The 21,028-nt window shown below is 36.5% G+C and overlaps 1 protein-coding gene and 1 pseudogene across 3 annotated transcripts in view; one reads left to right on the top strand and one right to left on the bottom strand.

The window, feature by feature from the left end:
* Positions 1–21,028, top strand: part of JAK2 (Janus kinase 2) — a 147,821-nt gene that overhangs the window by 91,218 nt on the left and 35,575 nt on the right. For all 3 annotated transcript variants that reach the window (XM_030809442.1, XM_030809533.1, XM_030809477.1), the window contains 8 exons: positions 2,102–2,229; positions 2,952–3,090; positions 4,873–5,024; positions 5,173–5,323; positions 6,357–6,493; positions 14,364–14,553; positions 15,157–15,281; positions 15,450–15,622. In XM_030809442.1, the coding sequence (XP_030665302.1) occupies positions 2,102–2,229; positions 2,952–3,090; positions 4,873–5,024; positions 5,173–5,323; positions 6,357–6,493; positions 14,364–14,553; positions 15,157–15,281; positions 15,450–15,622 (1,195 nt within the window). The remainder of the gene's footprint in view (positions 1–2,101; positions 2,230–2,951; positions 3,091–4,872; positions 5,025–5,172; positions 5,324–6,356; positions 6,494–14,363; positions 14,554–15,156; positions 15,282–15,449; positions 15,623–21,028) is intronic.
* Positions 9,639–10,881, bottom strand: LOC100589659 (annotated as a pseudogene).

Here is a 21,028-nt window from a genome sequence, read left to right on the forward strand (position 1 = left end):
ACTATTTTAAGCCCATTGTTGAGATCTGCTCAGAATAAAAGAAAGATTGCTTTCAAAGTATTACTGATCATTGACAATGCACCTGGTCACCCAAGAGCTCTGATGGAAATGTACAAGGATATTCATGTTATTTTCAGGCCTGGTGACACAACATCCATTCTGTAGCCCATGGATCAAGGAGTAATTTCAACTTTCAAGTCTTAATATCTAAGAAATATATTTTGTAATGCTAAGCTGCCATAGATAGTGATTCCTCTGGTGGATCTGGGTAAAGTGAGTAGAAAAACTTATGGAAAGGATTCACCATTCTAGATGCCAGGAATAGCATTCATGGTTCATGGAAGGAGATCAAAATGGCAGCATTAATAGGAATTGGGAAAAAGTTCATTCTAACCCTCCTGGATGACTTTGAGGGATACGGTACTTTAATGAAGGAAGTCACTGCAGAGGTGGTGGAAACAGTAAGAGAACTAAGAAGTGGGGCTTGAAGATGTGACTCAATTGCTACAATCTCATGATAAACCCTGAAAGAATGAGGAGTTGCTTCTTATGGATAAGCAAAGAAAGTGGTTTCTTAAGATGGAATCTACTCCTAGTGATGATGCTGTGAACATTGTGAAATGACAACAAAGGGTTTGGAATATTACATAAACTTGATTGATAAAGCAGTGGCAGGGTTTGAGAGGACTGACACTGTAAAGTTCTACTGTGGGTAGAATGCTATCAAACAGCATTGCATGCTACAGAGAAATCTTTCATGAAAGGAAGAGTCTGCAGTGAATTTCATTGTTGTCTTATTTTAAGAAACTGCCACAGCCACCTGAACTTTAAGCAGCCACCACCATGATCAGTCAGCAGCGATTAACATCAAGGCAAGACCCTCCACAAGCAAAAAGATGACAACTTTCTGAAGGCTCAGATTATCATTAGCACCTTTTTTGGCAATAAAGTATTTTTAAAAAGATATATTCTTTGTTTTTTTTAATTTTATTACTATTATACTTTAAGTTTTAGGGTACATGTGCACAGCGTGCAGGTTTGTTACGTATGTATACATGTGCCATGTTGGTGTGCTGCACTCATTAACTTGTCATTTAGCATTAGGTATATCTCCTAATGCTGTCCCTCCCCCCATCCCACAACAGTCCCCGGTGTGTGATGTTCCCCTTCCTGTGTCCATGTGTTCTCAATAATGCTGTTGCACACTAAATAGACTCCATTATAGTGTAAATACAAGTTTTATATTTATTGGGATACCAAGGAATTCATGACTTGCTTTATTATGGTAGTCTAAAACCAAACTGGTAATATCTTCGAGGTATGCCTGTATTTTAGTGCCTCACAAAGTTTACATTCAAGAAAATTGTTTATATAATTCCCTATTTTCCACTAGTAATGCAGATTAAATACACATCTACACTTGTATAACATTTTTTTGTATCTTTGAAAATTTATCGATAGTCTTTTCAAAAGCAGTGGTTTGGAACCTGTTATATGGAGGTATCTGAGAGGCTCCTGTGGACCACGAAGGAATCCAGGATTCTTTCTGGAAGCCAACACTTGTTTTTCTGGCAAAATATGTTATATATACATATTTTTAAAGTTTTAAAGATAAAGCAGCGCAAAACATGTTTGTATCTTTTGCAGAATTAAAAGATTAAATGGAGCTAGAACTCAAATTCTCCTTTATGTCTATAATACTGTAGACATTGTTAGTAATTTTTGTGTGTAGAAGAACTTCAGGAAGGTTTGAATGTCTAAAAAGTTATGTGGAAGAGAAATTGAGAAATTTTCATTTATTTTTAAAAACCAGCCATAATTCAGTACTAATATATAAAGGTGTGCTGGTATATATTACACATTTATGTTATATATAATAATATATAATTGTTTAGACTCCTACTCCTGCTGTTGTAAGTAAACTAAAAACCAAAAATATAATGCTGTGTATCCATTAAGTTTTCTTAAAAGCTGTGAGTTTTGCCTAATTTAATTTCTTTACCTATAATAGTCTCATGTAAGTATAAAGATTTAAATTACATATATTTAATTATGTTTATACTTAAGCCTTATTATTATTATTACTTATATTTTAATGCAGATATTCTGGTTCAGGAGTTTGTAAAATTTGGATCACTAGATACATATATGAAAAAGAATAAAAATTGTATAAATATATTATGGAAACTTGAAGTTGCTAAACAGTTGGCATGGGCCATGCATTTTCTAGTAAGTAGTACATCCTTTTTATCAAAAGATACTATTTTATTTTATAAAACAATATACAAATTATCTTTACCTGGAAACAAAAAATAAATCTGTAATTGGATGCCAATTCATGTAAAATAGTCTGTGTTAGGTGATAAAAGAGATTACTTAAGGCATATGTTTCTGTATGTAAAATCACTTTTGAAAAAAAAGTTTTGTCATCCTATCAATATCTCAGAACTACTAAGACAATCTGTATGTTGTGTCTTTTGGATTTAGAAAATTCAACGAAAAACTATGCAGAAATATGTGCTTCTGTATTTTGGGGCCATTGTACATTATGGTCCATGAGAAAGCGGTGTTGACAGAGAAGAATACCAGGGGGCCTGCCAGTGATCAGACCCCTCAGGGTACACCTATGTTCTGCTGCAGAACTGAAGTAGTATTTCTTAATGTCAGCTCCCATCCTGAAACACAAACCACCTCAGCCTTAGAACTCATGTGAAATGGCATTGATAGTTTTAATTTATTCATTTCATCACAAGCATAGATTACTGTGTTATTTAAAATGTAAAACAGGAAGCATTGTTAGGAGTCATAAATTTCCTTTTTTCTCAATGCATGCCTCCAAATTAATATTTATTATACTATCTTATATATTTTTCTTCTTTAAATCTGTTTTGGGGGCTTGCTCAAGTATTTGTGGATTGATATTTCAATATATGTGCGTTTAACTCTAACAGGAAGAAAACACCCTTATTCATGGGAATGTGTGTGCCAAAAATATTCTGCTTATCAGAGAAGAAGACAGGAAGACAGGAAATCCTCCTTTCATCAAACTTAGTGATCCTGGCATTAGTATTACAGTTTTGCCAAAGGACAGTAAGTTCTAGAGGGATTATATATAATGTTACTAAGCTTTACTTGGGCAGTGGTGTAAAGAGCATGTTGTTAATTTTCCTTGAATTCCATTTAATTTGTATGTTCCTGATTAATAATAAAATTATCACTTTTAGCAATTTAAATTGTTAGTTAAATCTTAGTCTCTATTTTTCTTCCTTATAAGCATATAACCATGGACTGTGAGGTGATTTTTTAAAAACAGTTTTAATCTCTAATTATGTATGAAAGATAGGATTTTATCCATTTTTAGTATGAAGTTTTGTAATATTCCTTGAGCCACAAGTAAATTTTCTAAATATTCTTTTCTTCTCGTCACTAAATAAAAATTTAGCCTGAGATCTTAGGATTTTTTTCTACCCTCTGTGAAGAAATTAGTTTAATTATCCAGCTAATTCTGACTTTTTAAAACCTTAAAAAAACTTTCATTTGTGTTTGTTAATCTTTACTACTTAACACAGTGGGTTAAAAATACAAATTTCAGTCAGATAGTTGAGAGGGGTTTTTTGGGTCTAGATAACTGAATTTTGTTATCTTAGCTAATTTCTCTAATTGGATGTTCTAAATTTAGATTCTAAGTTGATCAATTTTTGGGCACTGATATGTCCTATTTAAGCCTATAGTACTTAAACTTAATGACCTACCTGACAGTGAAGACAGTGATAACTGGGCAGTAGTACAGGAGTATGGAGTATGGCAGAAAATTCTTACAGGGTCTTACATCTGGTATTCTGGGAAATTTTATCCTTTGGAATGGGAAGTGAAGATGGAAAAAAATGTATTCATATGGTGAAGGTATTTGTCAATCAATATATTTGTCTGTCTGTCTATGTCAGAATACCAGAAAGTAGGGTTATATTGCTTCTTCCTTTCTTGAATACAGTCCTTCTGGTGGAATCAAAGACCACAGAAACTTTACTTGAGAAATTCTATGATTTGAGCAGAGCCCACCCGTATCAATTCCATATACCTAGAATATTTTGGTGCAATTTAGCCATCCATCTGCCATAAATGGTTGTTGGTCCTTGGGTTTTTTTTTTTATCTGCAAGTGAGAATTGCCATGGCTATTAAATCATCAGAACATCTCTGAACGATGTAACATTACCTTTACTACTTATGCATTATGAAGAAATACCAAAAAGTATCATGGGGCAATTTTAGGATAAACTATATATAAAAAAAAGATTTGGCCAGGCGCAGTGGCTCATGCCTGTAATTCCAACACTTTGGGAGGCTGATTGCTTCCTAAAGCGCTTGGGTGGATCGCTTAAGCCCAAGAGGTCAAAGCATAGTGAGCTGCACTTGTGCCATTGCACTCTAGCCTGGGTGACAGAGTGACACTCTGTCTCAAAAAAAAAAAAAACAACTTTTTTTTTAAGGTAAAACTAATGGAAAGAGGTTGAGAAAATGGTATGGCAGTTGAGACACTATGGTTTAATGGAAAGATTAGTTGATTCAGAGCTCGCTGTACAGGATTCTAATTCTGTCTCTGCTGCTAACAAATTGTATGGCTTTGGGCAGATTACTCAATCGTGTGTCTCCATGTTGTCATTGTTAAAGATGAAATATTGAATTAGATGATCTTGAAGGTCCCTTCTGGCTCTTAAGCTTATGCAGTCATGTGCATGTACACATCCACCCCCTCCAAAATAAAGAAAATAGGCCTGATTATTCAAATGAGTTGAACTTTAAAGCTATTTACGTATAAAAGGTTGGTTTACTTGTGAATTATTTAACCCTACTCTGTTCATATCATTTAAAAGTTCTTCAGGAGAGAATACCATGGGTACCACCTGAATGCATTGAAAATCCTAAAAATTTAAATTTGGCAACAGACAAATGGAGTTTTGGTACCACTTTGTGGGAAATTTGCAGTGGAGGAGATAAACCTCTAAGTGCTCTGGATTCTCAAAGAGTAAGTTTATATAGACTAAGAATTACTCTATCTCTGAACTTTCATATTTCTTTCACATGATTTGTATTTTTTAGCCCATCTAATTTTAAAAAGAAGGTTGGTGTGGCATTACACAATTTATTCTCAGTTTGTGGTTCTTTAATTATAGAAGCTACAATTTTATGAAGATAGGCATCAGCTTCCTGCACCAAAGTGGGCAGAATTAGCAAACCTTATAAATAATTGTATGGATTATGAACCAGATTTCAGGCCTTCTTTCAGAGCCATCATACGAGATCTTAACAGTTTGTTTACTCCAGGTATGTATTTGAGTGATCTTACTGATCTTCCAGCTTTCTATCTTTATTGTATTTGATGAATCACTACTAATTTTTAATTCCTTTAAAACATTTTCTTGATGTCATTTGGGCCCTCTTAATTTCTTATGTTCATATGGCTTTTCATGCTTTATACATATTCTAATCTCCTTGACTGAGAATTATTTTCATTTTTATAAAAAGACCTTTTTCTTTTTTTTTTGAGACAGAGTCTTAGATCACCCAGGCTGGAGTGCAGTGGTGCGATCTCTGCTCACTGCAAGCTCCACCTCCCGGGTTCACGCCATTCTCCTGCCTCAGCCTCCCGAGTAGCTGGGACTACAGGCACCTGCCACCACACCTGGCTACTTTTTTGTATTTTTAGTAGAGACGGGGTTTCACCGTGTTAGCCAGGATGGTCTCGATCTCCTGACCTTGTGATCCACCCGCCTTGGCCTCCCAAAGTGCTGGGATTACAGGCTTGAGCCACCGCTCCCGGCCAAAAAGACCTTTTCTTTCAGTAACCTAATTTTAGTTTTCCATTTAATGAGTTGTAAATTATAGTTTTGTTTTTTTTTTTTTTTGCTTAAATTGACTTTTAAAAAACAATTCTTTTTAACATTTCTCATATTTTATAATTGATTTTCTAAACATGAGCTATATTTGTTTTGGTTTGTTCTCTCCTTTTTCAAAATACTGAGCTGAAATGCATGTGTTTGATCTATAGGTGCTTTCTACCCCAGTACTACTCACTTTTCTCACAATAAATATCAGTATATTACCTTACTTTATGAATATTAAAACTACTTATTTCGGAAAACAAATATTTATCCTTTGCAAAGTCTCTCTCGAAGGCCTGTCAGATTATGGGTAATGATTAAAGGCTCCCATTAATATAATCGAAACTATTTGAGTTTCCTTGTTATCATTTAGTATTTGTAACTCATGATTATTTTGGTCAACTTGAATGTATATCAGTTTAGTCCACAGAATGTTATTTGCTAATTTAGGGTGATAATATTCTTTATTTCTCCAGATTATGAACTATTAACAGAAAATGACATGTTACCAAATATGAGGATAGGTGCCCTAGGGTTTTCTGGTGCCTTTGAAGACCGGGATCCTACACAGTTTGAAGAGAGACATTTGAAATTTCTACAGCAACTTGGCAAGGTAAATTGTCAGAAGTTTTTCAAATAGAGTATAATCATTTCATTTAGGAAAAACTTAGAGCATTTCTAAAGTTCACTTTCTACAACATTTTAAAGAGTGCTTGTAGAAAAAAAAGGTTTGGTTGTCAGATATCGCAGAAATGCTGTGTTAAATAAACAGCCATGTTTACTGAATGAAGGGGGCCAGCCCCTCCACACCTGTGGGTAATTCTCATCAGGTGGGACAAGAAACTGAGAAAAGAAATAAGACACAGAGACAAAGTATAGAGAAAGAAAAGTGGGCCCAGGGGACCAGCGCTTAGCATACGGAGGACCCACACCGGCACTGGTCTGAGTTTCCTCAGTATTTATTACTATTTTCACTATCTCAGCAAGAGGAATGCGGCAGGAGAGCAGGGTGATAGTGGGGAGAAGGTCAGCAAGAAAACGTGAGGAAAGGAATCTGTGTCACAAATAAGTTCAAGGGAAGGTACTATGCCTGGGTGTGCACATAGGCTAGATTTATGCTTCTCTTCACCCAAACATCTCAGTGGAGTAAAGAGTAATAAAGCAGCATTGCTGCCAACATATCTCGCCTCCTGCCACAGGGCAGTTTTTCTCCTATCTCAGAATTGAACAAATGTACAATGGGGTTTTATACCGAGACATTCAGTTCCCAGGAGCAGGCAGGAGATAGTGGCCTTCCTCTTTTACTAATCCTCCCCAGCACAGACCCTTCATGGATGTCGGGCTGGGGGACAGTCAGGTCTTTCCCATCCCACGAGGCCATATTTCAGACTATCACATGGGGAGAAACCTTGGACAATACCCGGCTTTCCAGGGCAGAGGTCCCTGCGGCTTTCCGCAGTACATTGTGCCCCTGGTTTACTGAGACTGGAGAATGGCGATGACTTTTACCAAGCATACTGCCTGTACACATTTTGTTAACAAGGCACATCCTACACAGCCCTGGCCTTAAACCTCGATTCCATACAACACATGTTTTTGTGAACTTAAGGTTGGGGCAGAGTTACAGATTAACAGCATCTCAGGGCAAAGCAATTCTTCAGGGTACAAGTCAAAATGGAATTTCTTATGTCTTCCTTTCCTACATAGACACAGTAACACGCTGATCTCTCTTTGTTTTCCCTATAACTGAAGAACTTTTCAGAGGCTTTAACATGTAATGTGCATGGAACATCTTCAAGAGGATGATGAATTAGGCAGTATTACTCAAATTGACTTGACCAAGAGACTGTTTCTTGGTAGCAGGAGTTCATTTTAAGTGATTCAGTGAAATAGAGAAAGGAATACATAAGCTTTTCTACCTGCCTTTCTGCCTTTAGTCATCTCAGGGAGAATTAATCTTATTGCTTAGGGTCTAGGATTTTGACTGTGCCATATTCACTAGCAGAGGCTCTGTCTATTAAAAGGTCACACAGTCGTGTATAACCTACATATTGTAAGTAAGACCAGGGAATGCTCAGTTCTTAGTAGGTCCAACCATAGCAGTAAGCTCTTTCTCGCATAAGCTTGCTAGGATAAGGTTCTCACTAGTAAGTACCATATTAGTGTTGTCTGTTATTATCAGCTATTCCCTAATTCATATTTTCCTGAAATATCTCCAGATGTCATTGATTTTCCTCTTTTCTGGGAACTTATAGCATTTATTGTTTCTTCTATACAACTTAATCACAGTCTTCTGTTGTTTATTAGATCTTAGTTTTAGTTTGCTTGCCTTTTTTTTCCTGGACTTAAAAAAAGTTCCTTTAGATCCCAACAGATGACTAGGCACACAATTTTGTCATATATTGTCAAAACAATGGAATATATACTGGTATTTAAGAAGTAGACATAACAAAGAATACATCAAAAGATCACTAATTTACATTAACAAAAGGGAAACAGCAGACTAAATTATAAAGTTATCTTTTCAAGTTAATTTTTTCTAGTTATGAAAGTGATATAGATACTGCTTATAGAGAAATTGGAAAATACTACAGTGAAGATACGTTCCATTTGTTGTAGTCTCTGCACAACTACACAATTTCTTTCAATAGTGAAACCATTCTATATATACAATTCTATATCTTGCTATTTTTCATATATCAAGATTTTCCCATTATTAGTATTCTTTTGAGACATAATTTTAAAAGTGAATATACCATAATTTATTTATAACATTCCCCTTTATTGTAATTTTGAGTTAATTTTCTTTTGCTTTTTAACATTTTTAGTGTTTTCCATAGTTCTGTGAGCTTAAAATTCTTTTAAACATAAGTAAATTGAAGAGACTCTAAGGAAGGCATTTTCGAAATATATGTACAATGAAATATATTTCTTAGTAATTTAGTTTGTAGGAAATGAAAGTAAAATGGTGTAATCATTAGTCAGTCATAGATATTTTAATGTGGATATTTCCTTTCTGGATTTAACACCATAATTTTACTTTCATCTTTGTTTGTTTGAAGTAATTGATGTGTTCAGTGGTTTGTCTAGCTATTTGTACTGCCTTATTGAAACAATCAAAATGCCATTCCTACAAAAATGATTGCATGTCACCTTTTCATTTTATAAAAATTAGCTACTGTATCCCTTTAAGTTATCCTTTTCAATTAGTGGTATGGTGAAAATATTCCAAAGAGGGATATATATATTTAAAATTATTATTTTCATATTTTTTAAGCCAAGAGAAATAGTGGTATATATTTTTTATTTTTAAAAAACTATTTTCATACTGTTGTAAAGGAGCCAAGAAACTATTGTGAAATCTTTTCTTTTGCTACTTGAAATGTAGTGTTTTTGCTTTCTTCCTTTATCCTCATGCCCACATATACTTATATTCTTTTTTTTTTAAATTTTAACATGGATTATTTGTGTAATAGCCTTACATGTGGATATTAACAGTGTAAACAGTACCACATATAACCATCAAGATACCTCAGTTAGAATTTATAGGACTAGAATGACAGATTCAGATGGTTTAATTACATTTAAAAAGTTTTCTGAAAAAACTTTTGCAATAAAACAAATAAATTGCCCATCAGTAAGTTTGATATCTTTTAGAATGATTTTTGGTTACCTGCATATGAAGCAAACAAAGTGTATTCCACAAAATTCTTTAGGCACAGTCTGGTGAGATAGCTGCCAGAAAGAACAGAAAGTTGTCATTTATGTCTTGTGAGTACGATTTCTGAAAGTTGAATGAGGGCGTCTCTTTCTGGGGATGGTGGAAGTTTACTGATCTCTCTTACTGCTTCACAGCAGTACTGCTGGGCGAGGTAGGTTGTTTGTTGCACACCATCAGTCTGTAATACATACTGTGGAGCTCTGTCTACATCTCCCGGCAAACTGAACCATCTCATGATCATAGCATTCATTTCTGGGAACTGCTGACAGGCAGACAGGACAGGACCAGTGGCTAACCCGAGATTCACATCAGCTGATGTTGGTTTGCCTATGTTAGAACATGAGGTGAAGTCCAATACATCATCTATTAGCTGAAAAGCTATTCCTACATTTTTTCCGTACTGATAGCCGATCTCATGCACCACTGGGTCGGGGCATCCTAGAACAGAGACTGCTTTACCACTGCTGGCTATCAGGCTCGCAGTGTTCTTGAAGGTCTTTTCAAGGTATTGTGCAAATCTTTCATTCTCATTTTCTTTTGATCCGAGCTGAAGAAATTCACCACACACCAAATCTTCAATAACTTGGGTTAAAATAGATATATCAGTTGCATTTCCAATTTGTGCCCCAGCTATAGATACTACAGAAAGAATTAAATCTCCAGCAAGGACAGCCTTCTTTTCACCCCAGATCTTGTGTTTTCCTTTTCGAGAACTTGCATCATCAGTAACGTCATCGTGAACAAGACTAGCAGTGTGGATCATTCCTGCAATTAAGGCTGTGGCGCGCTGGCTAGCTTGCACATGTCGGGAGTTATTATGATGAATATTACGTGCTTGGGCCATTAGTACCACAATAATTGGTCAAAAGGCTTTTCCTTTTACATCAAAGTAGTACTCAGACATTTCCTTAAGTTCTGTTGTCGATATGAGCAGTACCTTTCTAATGTCCTCATACAGACCTTTCAAGTCTCTCCAACCGAGTTTGAAAGGATCGGTGTATTTCTCACCAGTGTGTGTTTTGCTGTACGGGGTTGTGTGATGAAACTGTGATATACTATATACATTTGGACAGGCAGGTGTTAAATGCTTCACAAGATTAAAATAGGGTATCTGAGACCAGTCAAGTCCCTTCCGCCTATGAGCCTGCGCAGGCATCGGCAGCGGCGCCCGGCGCGCGGCCCCTGCGGCCCCGCCAAGGCTAGGGGAGCGGTCTCCGCGCCGCCGGTCTCCAGGAACAGCCGCGCCGCCGCCGCCGCCGCCATCACCAGCGCGAGGCCATGGTCGGAGTCTGAGAGTCGTGGCAGGATGGCGGCTCCGCCTCTGGCCCGCGATCCTCCTGCCTGGACCTGGAGCCTGAAACCTCTTATATTCTTTATATCCTTTACCTTCTCACTTCACTCCTAGCTGTTTTGAAATCCTCTTTATTCCTTTTTCCTCCATGGTGGAGATATAGGATTCAGAGATCAGGATCTTAGTGCGACTACTTTGAGATTATCAGCATCATTCTTAATCTTCTCTGAATATGATTTTTATTTTCCTCTCTTGCATCATTAGCTAACATCTTGGTCCACATTCCTTGAATACTTTTAGTACTCGTTGTTTTCTCGTCACCTTACCTCCTGCCATTATTTTGGATGCCCTTCCAATACTTAAAAAAAAAATTCCTTGGCTTCTCTACCCCAAAGTTATGATTATGTTAACTGAATTCATTTTGAACTCTATAATCCCGTGTAATAACCTTACTTAGGAAATTTCCTACCCTGAAATCTCCCTGTCTGACTATAACTTTATAGCCTTTGGCGTTTTTCAACATAAATGCCTTCTTTTTGATATCTTTGCTATTGCTAGTGTCTTTCACACTTTCTTCTTATTGGAACGTAAATTGGTGACCCTTTCTAGAGAGCTTCTCATAGAGCAGTTTGTATCAAGGGCCTTTAAATGTTCGTATTTTTTAAACTACTTTTGCTGGTATCTACAATTATATCACCCCCCCCCCCCCCGCCTTCCCTTGATTATCTGCTTCACGTTCCCTATTATTTCCTAGTACGGGAACAATACAACTTAGCATTTTTAAAATTGTGCTTCCATCCCTCAAACACTATAAGAAAAAAATCAGATATAAATCTTTATTGTTTTCATTGGAAATTGGTTTCCAACATTGGTTAGGCACTTAGGACTCTTACTGGTTGTATTAGTCTGTTCTCACGCTGCTTATAAAGACATACCTGAGACTGGGTAATTTATAAAGGAAAGAGGCTTAATTGACTCACAGTTACCTATGGCTGGGGAGGCCTCAGGAAACTTACAGTCATGGCAGAAGGCACCTCTTCACAGGGCAGCAGGAGAGATAATGAGTGCCAGCAGGGGAAATGCCAGACGCTTACAAAACCATCAGATCTCATGAGAACTCACTATCATGAGAACAGCATGGAGGAAACCACCCCCATGATTAAGTTGCCTCCCACCGGGTCCCTCCAGTGACATGTGGGGATTATGGGGTTTACAATTCAAGATGAGATTTGGGTGAGGACACTGCCAAACCATATCACTTGTAATTCTTTTACTCTCCCTTACTTGATTTCTTCTGGTCCTATCTCCAACCCTTCCAGTTTTCTATCTTAAATCTTTCTTTTCGCTGTATTTTTCTTCATCTCCTTCTTCCATAAGAAAAATAGAGGCATTCCAAATTAAAAGTGAGACTGATTTTTGCCTATCAATCAAAGTGACAAAGATTTAGAAAAAGTATGACCATTGTTGGCAGGGATGTGATAAAATACACATTTTCCCACTGCTTATTGGAACATCAAATGGTAACCACTGCCAGAGAGCCTCTAATGCAGTGTGTATCAAGGCCCTTTGAAATGTTCTTACCTTTTGAACAGCTAATTAAGTATCCTTAATAGAGACGTACACAAATATTATTTATAAGAATATTATTGCAATGACATGACTGTATTTAAAAATTTTTCTTAGTGTACATTTATATTTCCAATGTTAAAAATTAGTGCATTCATGTGACAATATACAATAGTTAAAAATCATTAATTTCAAGGAATATATAGTGGCACTGGAAAATAAATTTTATGAACACATTGTTAAGTAGAGGGAAAGAAGATAAAACTTATTTCCTACTTTTGATTTCTAAAATATGTCTTGGAATAATTTCTCACAACAGCCTCATGAGATAGATAGACATTTTATTATTCTCCACTTTAAGGAAGAAAAACCTCATTTTAGGGAGTTGTGAATTGTCCACAGTCACAGAGAGAGCAAGTTGTGGATCAATATTCTAGTTCCAATCTGACTTGAGAGTCCTGGGTCTTGCAAATCCCTGAGTCTATCCACCTTGTTGTGTGGCCTTCTAAACTGTGTAACTGAGAGATTTAACTTTGAGCCTACATGGTCCATGGTCTAGGTTTTTAAAAAAATTGGCTTCAAGTATATAACTGGAAATACAGTCACTTAGAATCTTGTATCTCAAGAACTACATTGTTTTATCCTGTAAGAATGCAATAATATCCAAAATACACTAATTTGATTAATATCAAAAACCTATACTTTATTTAAATGTTATAGCAACTTACCAATTCTATGTAGTTAATGAGTTTTAGGTAAAAAGAGTGGATTTCTTTAAAGACATCTTCAAAAAAAAATGTGGAGTCATCCCATAGGCTAAAAGTTTCTTATTTCTTAATTTGCTTGGGCTGCTATAACAAAATACCATAGACTGGGTAGCTTAAATATCAGACATTTATTTCTCTCAATTCCAGGGCCTGGAAAGTCTGAGATCAAAGTTCTGGCAGGGATTGGTTTCTAGTGAGGTTTCTTCTTGGCTTGCAGATGGCGGTCTTCTTGCTGTGTCCTCACATGGGAGAGAGAGATTGCTCTAATGTCTCTTCCTCTTATAAGGGCACTAGCCTTGTCACATTAGGGTTCCACTTTATAACCTAATTTAACTTTTATCACCTCCTCACAAGGCCCCATCTCCAAATACAGTCATATTGGGAGTTAAGGCTTCATTATATAAACTTTGGGTAGGGGGGTCACTGACATTTAGCCCATAACAGACACATTCCATCCAGATCACTGACAGTGATAGCAAAAGATATTTTGTAAAAAAGGAAAATTCTTCCTGGAAGTTAGTGACAAAAGTTTAGGAATCCTCAGCACGTCCCTTGGCTTATCATGATAATTAATGCTCATCATTTATTTAAATGCTTTTTTGAAGTAATTTATATTTCAGCCTGTAATTCCTTTTGAAGAAATTAAATTTATAGGTTTACTACCCACCTGTTGAGATAGTATTTCCTTTTCTTGTTCTAAGAGTTCCTTAATATAAGCTTAAAGATAGTCTGCTGCTGGGCATGGTGGCTCACGCCTGTAATCCCAGCACTTTGGGAGGCCGGGTCGGGTAGATCATGAGGTCAGGAGATGAGACAATCCTGGCTAACACAGCGAAACCCCGTCTCTACTAAATATACAAAAAATTAGCCGGGCGTATTGGCGGGCGCCTGTATTCCTAGCTACTGGGGAGGCTGAGGCAGGAGAATGGCGTGAACCCAGGGGGCGCAGCTTGCAGTGAGCCGAGATCGTGCCACTGCACTCCAACCTGGGCGATACAGCGAGACTCCGTCTCAAAAAAAAAAAAAAAAAAAGACAGTCCGCTAATTCCAGCTACTAGAATTTTCTATATAATTATAATTTATTTGTAATTTGCCTTGAAAACTTGATATTTCCATCCTAATGTGATGTGTCATTTAGGGTAATTTTGGGAGTGTGGAGATGTGCCGGTATGACCCTCTACAGGACAACACTGGGGAGGTGGTGGCTGTAAAAAAGCTTCAGCATAGTACTGAAGAGCACCTAAGAGACTTTGAAAGGGAAATTGAAATCCTGAAATCCCTACAGCATGATAACATCGTGAAGTACAAGGGAGTGTGCTACAGTGCTGGTAGGTGCCCCTTGAAACCTATTTTCAATTCAAGGTATGTCTTTGGCATCCTGTGTAATAGAAATGTACAGTGTCTAACGATCTGGACTTATGCCAATGCCCAGAGGGAGAGGCATTCTATAATGACTAGAGATTGTGTTTGGTGATCATAGACTATAACTATAGGAAGTATTTGGCTAGTTGGTTAAACATTCTTTTCACCTCTTGCTTAAGCTTACCAAGAAAGTATCATTTTTAAAGGAACTGTTTTTGTTTACATTTTCTATAAAAATATTTTTGAATTCAGTGTTTTTTGTTCGATATAAATGAGGAGAAAGGAAGTTTTCTCATCAGTTTATTTTGGTTTGCCTAAAGAGTTATAGAAAACTGAAATGCAAATAGTTTCAAAGCTTTTATTCAAAACTTGTTTTTGTTTTTATTTGTTCAAAAGTCTTTGATTCAAAAAGACTATGTTCTTAACAACTATATCACCTTTAATGTATAATAAAGTTTTGTCATCTTAGATGTTATATATGTTTAAGTCATTTATGTATGATAGTTTTCTAATATTTAATCAGTATAATATGGCAGAGTAAAACATTGTTTCCACCTTTATGTTAAAAGGTCGGCGTAATCTAAAATTAATTATGGAATATTTACCATATGGAAGTTTACGAGACTATCTTCAAAAACATAAAGAACGGATAGATCACAAAAAACTTCTGCAGTACACATCTCAGATATGCAAGGTAACTAATATCCTGATTATTTGCTGTAGATGAAGCAACCATGTTGAAGTAGATGTTAGGAAATCATCTAGACGTTTTCATAGATAATGAAGGGAATGCATAGGGTTAAGACCATTTAAATTGTTTATGTTTATAAAACTAGCTGAAAGAAAAATGTTTTATCCATAGGGTATGGAGTATCTTGGTACAAAAAGGTATATCCACAGGGATCTGGCAACAAGAAATATATTGGTGGAGAATGAGAACAGAGTTAAAATTGGAGATTTTGGGTTAACCAAAGTCTTGCCACAAGACAAAGAATACTATAAAGTAAAAGAACCTGGTGAAAGTCCCATATTCTGGTGAGTATATTTCAGTATGATAAATGAAATTTTAGAGCACAGACTTCAAACTTTATTGTTGTTATTTAATATTTTGCCATTTCTATATTTACAGTAACAGTGAACATTTAAGTCTTTTAAGTCTTACGTTTAACTTTTTTTTTTTTTAGGTCTTATAGTCATGGTTATAGTCCACATGGGAAAATGGCATATGCTTTATGTTTATTAAGTGTTTTCTTGTTTATAGCGACTGTAGGTTTTTCTTCAAAACTGTCTCCTATTTATGGAGGCTTAGGGCTAATTATTAGTGGTGCTGTGGGTTGTGGTATTGTGTTGAATTTTGGTGGGGCTTTCACAGGGTTAATAGTCTTTTTTATTTACTTGGGTGGTATAATGGTTATTTTTGGTTATACTCCAGTGATAGCTATTGAGGAGTATCCTGAAACATGAGGGTCAAGTACTGATATTTGAGGGGCCTTATTATTGGGATTATTAATAGAGTTGATATTGGTTTGGTGAATAGTTGAATATGATGGGGTGGTGATCACGGTTGATTTTAATAGCATAGGGAGTTGATTAATTTTTGAGGGGGAGGGGTTGATTGGTGAGGATTTTGTAGGTGCAGCTGCCTTGTATACTTAACGGGTGTTGGTTGGTGGTTGCTGGTTGATCATTGTTAGTATTTTTGTTGCAATTGAAATTACTCAGGGTAATAGATTAGATAATTAATAGTACAGTTCAGGCCTTTTTGGTCAGATACAGTAATGGAGGCTGAAGTTTGGGTTCGTGAAATGGTTTTTGGTATAGACTTTTCTAGTCAAACTGGGTCTAGTAGAAGTGAAGCTAGATTGTGGCTTGTGAATAGGCTTAAGTGGGGTTGCTGAATGGTGAATTGTAGCTGAATAAAAACCTAGTATATTGGAGAAGTTAAATGTCTATAATGGGTACTTTAAGGTTATTAGTTATGAAATTAAGCTCTATTGCTAGTAAGAGACCTAGGGTGGTTACACCTAGGGCTGTGAGCTTTAGGTGGAGTGGTATAGTTGTTTGAGGGGATGAAGTAGGGATAATACTGTTAGTGATGAGGAATCTGGTGAAGATACTGCCGATTGCTAGGCACTTAATTGAGTTAATTAGGAAAGGATTATCATTAATAACAATCAGAGTTGTAAAACAAGGTTGTCCTATTAGAGCACCTCAGGTTATAAAGTAAGCACAAGTAAATACATAAAAACATTAGGTCAAGGTGTAGCTCATGAGGTGGCAAGAAATGGGCTACATTTTCTACCCCAGAAAATCTCACGACAACCTTTATGAAATCTAAGGGCTCAAGGAGGATTTGGCAGTAAACCAAGAGTAGAGTGCTTGGTTGAATAAGGCCACGAAGCACACACACACCACCTGTCACCCTCCTCAAATATCATTCTAGAAATATTATTTAAATTCTCTACACATGAATAGTGGAGATAAGTCATAATATGGTAAGGGTACTGGAAAATGCGCTTGGACAAACAAAGTGTCGCTTAACCCAAAGCATCCAGCTTACACCCAGAAGATTTCATCACAACCTGATCACTCTGAGTCAACCCTAGCCCCAAACCTCACTAAAAATATTATTAAACCATCTTAATCAAACCATTTACCTTAGACAAAAGTATAGGCAATAGAAATTCTTATCTTGGCACAATAGATACAGTACCATAAGGGAAAGCTGAAAGAACTGAGCAAAGACAAGCCCTTATACCTTCTGCATAATGTATTAAGTAGAAATAACTTTACACAGAGATAGCCAAGTCCCCCGAAACCAAACGAGCTATGCAAGAATGGCTGAAAGAGCGTACTCACCTACGTGGCAAAATAGTGGGAAGATTCATGAGTAGTGGTGATAAGCCTACCAAGCCTGGTGATAGCTGGCTGTCCAAGATAGAATCTTAGTTCAACTTTAAACTTACCCACAGAATTACTTAATCTCCCTGTAAGTTTAACTGTTAATCTAAAGAGGGACAGCTCTTTAGACCCTAGGAACCAACCTTCCTACAGAGAGTACAAAATAATATTGCCACAGTTGGCCCAAAAGCAGCCAACAATTAAGAAAGTGTTCAAGCTCAACATCCAAGTATCTTAAATTCTAATCACTCTACTGAACTCCTAACATTACATTGGTCTAATCTATTATTTAATAGAAGCAATAATGTTAATATAAATAATACGAAAATATTCTCCACTGCATAAGCTTACATCAGACTGGAATAACCCACTGACAGTTAGCAGCCAGATATTTTACAATAAGCACCCTATTATTTATACTGTTAATCCAACACAGGCATGCGCCAAGGAAATATTACAAAAAGCAAAAGGAACTCGGCAAATCTTACCCCACCTGTTTACCAAAAACATCACCTCTAGCATTACCAGTATTAGAGGCACTACCTGCCCAGTGACATATGTTCAACGACCACCGTATCCTGACCTTGCAAGGTAGCATAATCACTTGTTCCCTAAATAGGGACTTAAAGAATGGCCACATGAGGGTTCAGCTGTCTCTTACTATTTTAATCAGTGGAATCTGACCTATTGGTGAAGAGGCGGTTATAAGCAAATAAGATGAGAAGACCCCATAGCACTTTAATTCATTAATGCAAATAAAAACTCAAAAAGCCTATAGGCCTTAACCTACTATCTCTGCATTAAAAATTTTGGTTGGGGTGACCTCATAGCATATTCAACCTCTAAACAACCTAAACTAAGACCACAGTAGTCTAAGTGAGTTAATACACATTGACCCAATAATTTAATCAACAGAACAAGTTAGCCTAGGGATAACAGTGCAATCCTATTCTATCATATCAATAATAGGGTTTACGACCTCTTTGTTGGATCAGTACATCCTAATGGTGTAGCCGCTATTAAGGGTTCGTTTATTCAACGATTAAAGTCCTACGTGATGTGATTTCAGACCGGAGTAATCCAGGTTGGTTTCTATCTGTTTAACATTTCTCCTAGGACAAGAGAAATAGGGCCCGCTTCATAAAGTGCCCTCCCCCGATAAATGATGCTATCTCAATCTAGGAAATCACCACACACCCTACCCAAGAACAGGGTTTCTTAAGATGGCAGAGCCTGGCAATAGCATAAAACGTAAAACTTTACAATCAGAGGTTCAACTCCCCTTAACAATATGCCTATAATTAACCTTTTCCTACTTATTATTCCTACTCTAATCGCTATAGCATTCCTTACACTTAACAGTTATGCAAAGGACCTAATACCGTAGGCCCCTGTGGACTGCTTCAACCATTTGCTGACCCAATAAAACTTTTCACCAAAGACCCTCAACGTCTACTGTTACCCTTTATATCATTGCCCCAACCCTGGCCCTTTATATCGCCCTCCTCTTCTGGACTCCCCTTCCTATACCCGATCCCCTAATGAATTTTAATATAGTCCTCTTATTTATTCTAGTCACATCAAGCCTAGCCATCTGTTCCATTCTATGATCAGGATGAGCATCCAATTCAAATTATGTACTAATCGGCACATTACGAGCTGTGGCCCAGACAATTTCATATGAAGTCACCCTAGCCATTATCCTGCTATCAGTACTACTACTAAGTGGCTAAACTTATATGCACTCATCACAACGCAAGAATTACTCTGACCGCTCCTACCATCATGACCCTTAGCCATAATATGATTTATTTCCACACTAGCAAAAACTAACCGAGCCCCTTTTGACTTAACAGAAAGAGAATCAGAACTAGTTTCAGGCTTCAATGTCGAATATGCTGCAAGTTCACTTGCCTTCTTCTTTATAGCAGAATATATGAATATTATTGTAATAAATGCCCTGACTACTACTGTTTTTCTAGGAGTACTACACCCTATGTATTCATCAGAACTCTATACCATAAATTTCATTACCAAGACTCTCCTTTTAACCACCCTGTTTTTATGAATCCGAACAGCATACCTCCAATTCCGCTACAACCAACTCATACACCTTTTATGAAAAAATTTCCTACCACATACATTAGCATTCTGCATATATCTCAATGCTTTTCCTAATTTCCAGCATTCCACCCCAAACATAGGAAATATGTCTGACAAAACAATTACTTTGATAGAGTAAACAATAGAGGTTAAAATCCTCTTATTTCTAGAACTATAGGAATTGAACCTATCCCTGAGACTCCAAAATTCTCTGTGCTACCTATTAAACCATATCCTAAAGTAAGTTCAGCTAAATAAGCTATCGGGCCCATACTCCTGAAAATGTTGGTTATACCCTTCCCATACTAATTAATCCATTAGCTCAACTTATTATCTCTTACTATTTTCACAGGAACCCTTATCACAATGCTAGGCTCACACTGATTTCTTATCTGAACAGGCTTAGGAATAAACATACTAGTTCTTACCCCCATCTTGATTTAAAAAATAAATCTCCGCTCTACAGAAGTAGCCACCAAATATTTTCTTACACAAGCAACTGCATCTATAATTCTCATGATGGGTATCCTTTTCAACAACCCGTCCTCCAGGCAATGGACAATAATAAACACTACTAATCAATTTTCATCCTTAATAATAATAACAGCCCTAGTAATAAAACTAGGAATAGCCCCCTTTCACTTCCAAGTCCCAGAAGTAACCTAAGGAACTTCTCTTATGTCTGGCATACTTCTCCTCACATGACAAAAACTAGCCCCTATCTCGATTATATTTCAAATTTTCCCATCAATAAACACGACCAGTCTCCTATCTATTACAATCCTATCCATTATCGTAAGTGTTTGAGGAGGACTTAATCAAACACAATTCTGCAAAATCTTAACCTACTCCTCAATTACTCATATAGGTTGAATGATCCCAGTACTAACTTATAATCCAAACATTACCATTATAAATCTGATTATTTGCCTTATTTTAACTACCACATTTCTAGCACTTAGCCTAAGTATAAGCACTACAACCCTGTCACTGTCTCACACTTGAAACAAATTAACATGATTAACACCTATAGTTTCACTAATTCGACTATCCCTAGGAAGTTTACCTCCATTAACAGGATTTCTGCCTAAATGAGTCATCATTCAAGAATTTTCAAAAACAATAGTCTTATTACCCCAACCATTATAGCTATCATAACACTACTCAACCTGTACTTTTATATATGCCTAATTTACTCCATCTCAATGACAATATTGCCCACATCCAATAATACGAAAATAAAATGACAATTCAAAAACACAAAACCCATATTACTCCTCCCTCCACTTATTTCTTCTACCTTCTTCTTACCCATCTCTCCACTGATTCTGGTTATAACTTAGAAATTCAGGTTAAATAAGACCAGGGACCTTCAAAGCCCTTAGTAAGTGAATTATACTTAATTTCTGTAACAAACCCAAGGAGTGCAAAAGTCTA

The sequence above is a fragment of the Nomascus leucogenys genome, chromosome 1a (genome assembly GCF_006542625.1).
Source record: "Nomascus leucogenys isolate Asia chromosome 1a, Asia_NLE_v1, whole genome shotgun sequence".
NCBI lineage: Eukaryota > Metazoa > Chordata > Mammalia > Primates > Hylobatidae > Nomascus > Nomascus leucogenys.